General features: G+C 39.4%; 1 protein-coding gene across 1 annotated transcript in view; it reads left to right on the forward strand.

Annotated features, from left to right (window-relative positions):
• Positions 1–4,293, forward strand: part of foxk2b (forkhead box K2b) — an 84,252-nt gene extending 79,959 nt beyond the window's left edge. The window contains exon 9 of the mRNA XM_078400946.1: positions 1,098–4,293. Within this exon, the coding sequence (XP_078257072.1) occupies positions 1,098–1,294 (197 nt within the window). The 3' untranslated portion in view covers positions 1,295–4,293. The remainder of the gene's footprint in view (positions 1–1,097) is intronic.
• The last annotated feature ends 5,943 nt before the right edge of the window (positions 4,294–10,236 follow it).

Raw genomic sequence — 10,236 nt, forward strand, 5'->3', positions numbered from 1 at the left:
CACGTCCATTAGCTCTGTCATTGATTCAACTTGTGCACTTGTGTATCTGTGGAATTATTTGCCACAAAAGGCGGTGGAGGTCAAGTCATTTATGGCAGAGATACATAGATTCTTGAGTAGTACAGGTGTCAGAGGTTATGGGGAGAAGGCAGGTGAATGGAGTTGGGAGGGAGAGATAGATCAGCTATGATTGAATGGTGGAGTAGACTTGATGGGCTGAATGGCCTATGTGCTCCTACCACATAATCTTATGAACTTAAATTGTTTGCTGAGAAGGATCACAAGCATTTTCAGCTTTTAAATCAGAAAGGTTCAAAACTATCTGAGATTGGAGCTTATGGTTAACATATTTGTAATTGTCTTCAGTTGAAAGGCATAATTCAGCATATCAGTTAGTTTTGTAGAATGCAGGTAAAAGTGACCAAAACACTTTTACAGTATCAACAAAAAAATCAAGTAAGACACTTATTGCAATGCCTTCCAGAATGCCTCCATTATGATCTACACTGTGGCTGCTTTACATATGTCACGGTCCCATTGGTCCACACCTAATTGTTGTAAAGGAAACTGAAGTATCATTTTGATATGAATATTTCTTTTTATTATTGGATAAGTTGAAGCTGTGGAAATTTAGCTGAAATCTTGTTTAACAATTTTCGGGTGACAATTTATCTCTGGAGGTTGGGTTTTTTGAGCAGAATAGTTGTGAGAAAACTGGAATGTCAAGATAGCTGCTGTTTCACTAATTCACTAGCTCAAGAATATTCTAAATTGAAATATTATGATTGCACATGCTTGACCAGTCAAAGTCTGAACGAAAACGTAGTTCAATCCATTGTAGTCTTGGTTAAAATTAGATCTGTATAGAAATGACCATTTTCAAAATTCTGCTTGAATCTATTGTCTGCATTGTTGCTTAATATTAAGCATTTGGAATAGCAAATGTGTAACAAGTTGCTTTGTAACTTTTCAATAGTTTTGAAATAAATATTTACAGTTAAAGTATATAGGTTTAAATTAAAGGTAATAATATGATTAAGAAGGATTTTGTGAGCTCATGTAATGCTGTAAATATTTGTACTCTCCTGTTCTTCCAGCTGCTGCAAGCCCATTGCATATGTTGGCAACCCATGCGTCTGCGTCAGCATCCCTTCCTACAAAACGCCAAAATGGAGACCAAGGAGAGCAGCCAGAGATTAAACGTATCAAAACAGAAGATGGAGAAAGCATATTTGTTGCTGTCAAAGTGGAAGCCCCAACTAAGGCTGCAAATGCACAGAGGAGCCAGAATTAAAGATTAGGGGATGGGAATGCAGCTAACTTTTTATCAATTGCAAGGTGCCAAAAGGACAAGCCTAACTCAATATCCAGAACTCCAGCATGTGTTGACTCGTTGGGGGTTATGGGGCCCTGTATGAGCGACTGTGAACTGCAGCACTGAGAAATGGGAAGCCTTAAAACACAATAAGTTAAAGAAACTGAACAAATTTAAAACGTGACACCCCTCAAGAGAGGCTGTTCCTCCTGCTCATCTACCTCAGTGCTCACTGGGAAAGGGAGAGATGGAGAGGGCCTCAGCTAGCCACACACATCTGACGTTCTCCATCAGATACTTACAGACTTGAGCACACCAGTGTGACGGCAGCATGGCGAGTGCTTTAAAGTACACCAATTACACAAGATTGTATGTTACATAAAGGGAACAAAGGTGTGGACCCATTTCCTACATCTGGCAGCTAGCCTTTAATGACCTACCTAATGCAGTTGTTAGTAAATATGCAGTATTTTGTTCATATGTGGAATTAGGATATTTTTGGGTGTTTTTCATTCTGTAGATGAAAATGGGGTCCCTATCATTTCAGATCACTCCATTTTATATTTCAGAAGCTTTGAAACTGCAACTGTTTTCGTACGTAAATTTATGTTCAGTGAAATCGAATGTAGTTATGTTTTTTTAAATAACCATCAGAATGGTTAAAAGTTTACTTCAGTTTTATTTGAATCCAGATAAAGCTAATTTACACCTGCAAATTTTCATATTTTAACAGATTCCTGATGAATTTAATCAATTTTTAATATTTAGTGAGCAAATGCTTCTGGTTTGCATGTGTTGGGCAAGAAGACAATGTAACTGAGCCGTTGCCAGACCTAAATGAACAGCTGTTAATTTGACCAGTGCTGCACTTAACTACTGCTTATTTGCTTTATTCGCTTATATGTTACTTTGTGTTGACGTTGACTATTCCTGGCTTGGTTTTGCAGGCTATATTTCAAACTAAAAGAAGAAAAACACATTGCTGCATATTGTTTATTTAAAAGAATGGGAGAAAACTTGCATATCTGTTCTGGGCTATTGGAACCTAGTAACTGTTACTAAAAGTCAAACTGAAGAATAAAAACATTTAAATATGATGTCCATGTACTGAAAATTACACATCCTGAAAATGATCATATGAAGAAAACGAATTTGTGTCCTGTTAGGATCTGCTCAACGCATGCACGCACAGTTTTATCCTCAACGTAGCCAAGAAAGTAAAATCCTTAGTCCAGTTAATTAGATGGCCTCTGCTGTAATGGGTTTCATCAGTTTCTTGCTCCAACTGATTACCCTATAGATTCCAGGAATGGGATTTGGGATCGTGCTTGTGATGCCTCAAAGTTGAATAACCAAAGTTCATGGCTGATTGGCTAAGCAAAAAATATTTCTGTGACATCAAAGTTTGTAATTTTGTGTCCAATTTCATCATTGGGATTTAAGGAAACTAATAGAAGCCAGGATTAAAATTTAACCAAACTTAAAAATGAAGTAGCATTATGCTGGTAGAATAATCAAAGCTTTGCACCTTAAATTCTCAATCACTTTATTCATTGGTTTAGGTCAAGTGCCTCTTGTCTTTAATGGTAAGATTGGATGGAATAGAAAAGTAGCCAAGAAAGACTTCTTTCCCTGGTGCCATTTGCCGTTAAGAAAACGTAGCAGTCATTGCTGTAAGTGACCCTTGAACCCCGGGAGAACCAAAACACACATGACGGGTAGCTGTACGATATAACAATGGAAAACCACTGTTCCAGAGCAGAAATTTGACTGATATTTCACCGGCTTGATAAGCTGCATTAATTCAAACTCATTTTGTCATAATGAAGTTTTCTTTAAATTGAATAGAAAATGTGATTGGTGAGACCATTGCTTTTGTGCACCGTTTTAAATAATGTTGAATCATGGAATCTGGAAAAACTAGTGCAAGACCTATGGCTTCATTTGTTCTTTCTTTGCCAAAAGTTGATGTATTTCAAAGTAATTCACTGACATGATGCACTTTCAGGGAAATGTAGAAATATATAATATGAATGCAAATCTTCTCAATAGAATGCATTGCCTTCAGCAACATTAGTCCAAACCAAGTGAGCTGGAATAGCCAAGTCTGAAGTATTTTGAGCATATCAATAAATGAGGCTTAATGCTTTTGAAATTATTGCAATATTGTTAATTTTCCATCCATTCTGTGGAGGTTTTACTGGAGTAGTAACTTTTCCAGATTGGGATCTGAAGCAGTCTAAGATCGATGGGAGGATTTGAACCCATTTTACTGTGGTGGTTATACTGGAGAGTTGACTTTTCCAGATTGGGATCTGAAGCAGTCTAAGATCGATGGGAGGATTTGAAACCATTATTCCAGGAGTTGTACCACTTATTCCTCTTCTACTAAATTCATGAGATTAAACAGAGGGGTGTTTTTCTTTAAATCCAAAATTACTTATAAAACACTAAAATATTTGGCTGCAGTTAACTGTCATTTATTTTAACAGTCTAAAAGTGTCTGCTTTTGCTATGTGATCTTGTAACTAACTACATCTTTTGGAACAGAATGAAAAAGTTGCCTTGTTGCAACTGAGCTTTATAAGTTGTACAGCATTAAGAAGCAAGGAAATTGCAATATTAATGGAATTTGGGAATGTTGTTTGGGAATGTTCTGGTGCAGAAGTGAGAATTTCAGTTCCTTCTCTGTATATTGGAAAACAAACTCTTTAATTGCTGCTATGCAAATAAATGTACTATGTTGTGAGGGTTGTAAAAGGGATTTTATAAAACAAGTTTGTGTGGCATGAAACATTTGCTACCACAGATAAAATTCCACAACTAATGAGAACAAATAAAGATTGGAAAGCACAAATCAAATCAGTTGAAATCAAAAAAATATTTCTAATTCTAACTACAGTATTCATATGGAGGGCAAAGGGGAAAAAAAATTATGTAATGGCATTCTCTGCTGTCGTAACATTGAAAAGGTAAGTTTGTATCACTCAATGTCTGAAGCGTGTCTGTATGTCATTTAGCGGCATCCTTATTTTGTTAAAAATGTATATTGATGCAGTCCAAACTGTAAAAGAATACTTTGATATTTTGGTGTGTTTCAAAAAATTGTTGGCCATCAAACTAGAATGCAGATTGGGAGGTGGATTGGTCTTTATGAAAATGCTATTTAGCACAGCACAGTGTGGCTTTTGAGATTTTTGTATGCTTACTTTCACTTGCTCCACCTTGAGATTTTGTTACCAGTCTAAAATGTTGTAGATTCAAGGTAAGCATCAGTCCTATTACACAAACATCGTTAAAACTAAGTTGATCTTTGTAGAAATGTGGATGTGACAATAGCATATTCAAATGATCATACCTATGTTTCTGTACGGTGGCTGAGCACTTCAACTCCCCATCCCAGTCTGACCTTTCTGTCATGGGCCTCCTCCAGTGCCATAGTGAGGCCCACCGGAAATCGGAGGAACAGCACCTCATATTTCGCTTGGGCGGCTTGCAGCCCAGCGGTATGAACATTGACTTCTCCAACTTTAGATAGTTCCTCTGTCCCTCTCTCTCTCGCCTTCCCAGTTCTCCCACTGTCTTCCTGTCTCCATCTATATCCTTCCTTTGTCCCGCCCCCCCCCTGACATCAGTCTGAAGAAGGGTCTCGACCCGAAACGTCACCCATTCCCTCTCTCCTAGATGCTGCCTGACCTGCTGTTACTCCAGTATTTTGTGATACCTATGTTTCTGGCATTCCATCTGCAGCTTTCAGAAAGGATGTTTGGAGTTTGCCTCTTTCTTCTTTGTTGCCTTCCCTATCAAGCACACGCATAATACCTATCATTCCACACTTTATCAGACCAAATCTTTGGTGATCTACACACAAATGCAACATTATGCAAGCAAATTCCAGACTTATGCAGTACCACTTATTTCAGTCTTCAATGGATGATTTAATATATTCTTTTGTATTTGTGCTTGGGTGCTAAATCTATTTACTGTATCACTTAACGCTGTCAAAGTTCTTAATGTTATGCATGTTCAGTCAGATTTTAAACTCAACAATGTATGTGAATCTCACATTCTTCATCATTCAGGATTCTTCATGGGTAATAACAATGGGAAATAGGGAGAAATTAAACGGTAATGATGCTGCAGTGCTACATAGATAAGATTTATTCTTGCTTAGCATACACCGATCAGCCAAAACATGACCACTGACAGGCGAAGTGAATAACTGATTATCTTGTTACAATGGCACCTGTCAAGGGGTGGGATATATTAGGCAGCAAGTGAACAGTCAGTTCTTGAAGTTGATGAGTTGGATGGATGCAGGATAAATGGGCATGAGTAAAGACCTGAGCGACTTTGACAAGGGCCAAATTGTTATGGCCAGACGACTGGGTCAGAGCATCTCTGAAACGGCAAGGCTTGTGGGGTGCTCCTGGTCAGCAGTGGTGAGTACCTACCAACAGTGGTCCGAGGAGGGACAAACCACAAACCGGCGTCAGGATGTTGGGTGCCCAAGGCTCATCGATGCGCGAGGGCAACGAAGGCTATCCCGTCTGGTCCGATACGACAGGAGAAATGGGCTGGAGAAATGCAGGGGAAATGGGCGACGTTGACAAGGCCAAATAGTTATGGCCAGACGACTGGGTCAGAGCCTCTCTGAAACGACAAGGCTTGTGGGGTGCTCCCGGTCAGCAGTGGTGAGTACCTACCGACAGTGGTCCGAGGAGGGACAAACCGGCGACAGGGTGTTGGGCGCCCAAGGCTCATCGATGCACGAGAGCAACGAAGGCTATTGCGTCTGGTCCAAACCGACTGTGGGGTGTGATGCTCTGGGCAATGTTCTGCTGGGAAACCCTGGCTCTGACAATTCATGTGGACGTCAATTTGGCACGTGTCACCTATCTAAACATCGTTGCGGACCAGGTACACCCCTTCATGGCAATGGTATTCCCTAATGCCAGTGGCCTCTTTCAGCAGGATAATACGTCCTGCCAGACTGCACACGTTCGGGAATGGTTTGAGGAACATGATGAAGTGTTCACGGTGTTGCCCTGGCCTCCAAATTCTCCAGATCTTAATCTGATTGAGCATCTGTGGGATGTGCTGGATCGACAAGTCCGATCCACGGCGGCTCCACCTCACAACTTACAGGACTTGAAGGATCTGCTGCTAATGTTTTGGTGCCAGATACCACAGGACACCTTCAGGGTCTTGTAGAGTCCATACCTCGGCTGGGCCGGCACTGTTTTGGCGGCACACGGAGGACCAACGGCATATTAGGCAGGTGGTCATAATGTTTTGGCTGATCGGTGTATATTAAATCTATTAAATGTAGGTGCTCAATTTCTAGCTATTCAATGATGATGTAATACAGTTCCATAAATCCTTGTAATGATTCTTTTAGGTTTCATTAACCATTTTGGAGAGTTAATAAACATGTGCTGGACAGGATAAAGAGTTAACGTCTTTGTCCAGACCAACATGAATGTACTCCAAGATGTATCGCAGCTTAACGTCTGAAGCATGTTTGTGTGTTGCTTTAACAGCATCTTTATTTATTTTGTTAAAAATGTACATTGATGCAGTCCAGGCTGTAAAAGAACACTTTGATTTTTTGGTGTGTCACAAAAAATTGTTGGCCATTAAACTAGAATGCAGATTGGGAGGTAGATTTACCATTAAGATATTTAGTGCAGTGCGAAGTGGCTTTTGAGATTTTTGTATGCTTACTTGCCCCACTTTGAGATTTAGTTACCAGTCTAAAATGGTGTTGATTTGGTACTCTCAACAAAAATGAATTAATGAATAGGTGATGTTTCTGGTCGAGAGTCAGTTCTGTTCAGAGTCTGTAGAAGGTCTCGACCAGAAACATCACCTGTTCCTTTTCTCCAGAGATGCTGTCTGACCTGCTGAATTCCTCCAGCTTTTTGTGTTTATCTTTGGTTTGAACCAGCATCTGCAGTTCCTTCCAACACAAAGAGAATTAAGGAAGGAATAATCCCAAGTCATTCTTGGCACAGCTACATGGTTGCACATTGTCCATTTCCAATCATATAGGATTATGTTAAGAGATGAAATCAAGGCAGTGTTTATGATTGTGAATGTACAGTAGAACATTGTGGCCAATGGATCAGGATATTCCACCTCTGGTCTGGTTCTGAATCTGGCTCAGACTGAACAAAGTTCCAGCATGATTAGTCAAAGGGAATTATGATCTTCCTGAAGAATGTAAGCCCAGAGCTCAATCCAAAAATTGCCACAAAACATAAACTCCTTTAAGCTGAAATATAGGAATGCTTTTTGCACTGGACATTGGAGACACTTTTTTACAATTGAGATACTGGCAGAGTAGAGGATTCAATTTATTCATAACTTGGTTCATCCTTGACTTGTAATATCAACAAGCACCCAAATGTGTTTGCTCAGTGTTGCACAGATCCATGAGTATGTGGTCATTAAATATGAGGGTGATGTTTTCTGAAACGTAAACAAGATATCTGCACATTTACTTCTGTAACTGAATGTTTTGTATTTACTAGCACTGAGTAGATGCCACCTGGAAATGGATGTTTTGTAAAGTGAGTGGAATGTTCAGTTCTGTAAAATATGACTCAAACCTGGAGACTTTTCCACTTTGATCCTACAGTCTGAACAGTCAGGCTTGGCTACATTGATGCATATGGAGCTACATTTGGATATTTGCGTGTTCTTGCAGAAGTGAGAGGGTACCTTTGCTTCACGGAGAAGGCATTGTTGAGAACAAGAAGGCAGTCCCAGCCATGGTTACTTTCAAGTTACTGGAGACTCCAGGTGAAATCCGTAATGCTCTTAGATATGAAAATGGTCTTCAAATGTGATTTAATACACATGGTGCTTAAAATTGTGACAATACAACTGAATATGCTGCCTCTTTCAACTGGACTCCACAACAAACATTAACAAGATTATAGCTCTCATTGGATTCCTCCCATAAAAAGTCATAACTTCCTCTTGTAATAGCTGTAAATAGTCTCATTTCAATGACTTATGGCAAGCTCAATTTTTCAAAGGTAAATGCATTTGCAAGATTAAAGAAATATATGATATATCAAATTGTACAATTTGCCATTGTTTAGCGGTATGTTGAAACAAATCAGGAATCTATTTTCATTGTTTCCTTTGTCGGGAGAACAGAGTTTTGACTGAAAGATCTGTTTACAGTGCATGTAGTTGGTTTGACCAGTCAACTTCTAAACACACAAAAAAGATAAAATGTCACGATTATAATGGGACTCTGCATGAACAGCAGAACTGATCTTTGCAGCAGGGGCAGGGTAGCGTTAGCTGCTGATCTTAACGTCAGAATTTACAGTCAATTGTTAGCAGTCAAATCTGTGGTATGTTGAGTATCTGAATTAATTTGCACTGGGGGGCTATTTTACATAGTTTTAACTTGATGCATCTGGGATGTACCGATTAATGACAAATACACCAATTAATTCTGCCTGGGGAAGTTGAACCTTTTAAGTCAACTTTCTGGTGCATCTGAATTTGATCCCAACTCCTTGATCCCCCACTATATGTGAATTGCTCATTTGAGTATTTATATGAATCTGATGCAGTAAAATGGCAAACCATTGAATCTGAATAAAAAGATGTGCATTCTGTTTCTGTTGCAATAACTACTCTGCATGAGTTTGTTTTTCAGGTGCTCATCTGTTTGCAAAGAATAGTACATGTCACTATTCCACCTTCCTTCATTGGGTGAGTTTGAGAAATTGCATTATGGCCACAACCATTTCATACATTTTTCATAATATAATAATGATAATATATTCCTTTATTCGTCACACACCGGGGAAATTTACAAAATTTACATCTGTAATTATTACATTATTTCTCCAGAAAAAAAAGATTCTCTTTGTCGATTTTGTTTCTGCCATCCACGTTGCTTCTTATTTATGCAATTGTTTTTAATTCTTTGGAATTGTATATTTACTCAATTGTTCATTCATTGATTCAATGGTTATACTTGCCAGAAGATAGACACAGAGTGCTGGAGTGACTCAGCGGGACAGGCAGCATCTCTGGAGAGAAGGAATGGGTGACGTTTCAGGCCGGGACCCTTCTTCAGTCATCTCCTTGAAATATTTTTAAGATAACCTGTGTTTCCCACCTGACCATTGATGTAAAACTTGAGCTACTCTACACAAACATTAGTGTTTTAGCAGTCATGGGAGCCATTTTGTTCATGTATTGCTTTGAAGCGTGTTTTTGAGATGGCAGCAGTCCCTTTTACTTTTTGCTCATTTGTTTTCTAGGTAGTGAATGAGTTGTAGTTAAATAAGCACTGGTCTTGGTAACTGCCTGGGTGTTATTGCAGGATGCACCTCGAGGACATTGGCACATATTCCACCACACACCTGATTGATACTTTGTCGATTATGAAGGCTTGCTGGGGTTAAAGAGTGAATTTCACAGAATTCCAAATCTCTGCCCTGTTTTTACATGACTGGCCCAGTTCAGTTTCAGGTCACTTTAACCTGAGGATATTGATGGTCGGGAATTCAGTAATGGTAACGCTGATAAATATTGTGCAGGTCTATGGCGCACATTGCTTCATTATTTGTCAATTTGCAAATGGAATTGATTAGTTTCTAAAAATTTGCAGTCATCCCGAGGAAGGAAGGTTACTGCGGAAGCTGGTGAAGCTGACTTGGGGCATGGGAATTTCTGCAGGGATGCCTCAGGAGTTGAGGTAATTTGGCTCCAACAATCTCGTCATCGTTTAGTGGTTGATTGGGAGATACAACATGAAAACTTGACTCTTCACCCCACTGAGACTACGCTGACCATTGATCATCCGCACACACTAGTTCCATTGTCCCACTTTCACATCCTCGCCCTACATACCCGGGGCAATTTTCAGAGGCCAATTAACCTAC

Source organism: Rhinoraja longicauda, chromosome 6 (assembly GCF_053455715.1).
Source record: "Rhinoraja longicauda isolate Sanriku21f chromosome 6, sRhiLon1.1, whole genome shotgun sequence".
In the NCBI taxonomy this organism is placed as follows: Eukaryota; Metazoa; Chordata; class Chondrichthyes; order Rajiformes; family Arhynchobatidae; genus Rhinoraja; species Rhinoraja longicauda.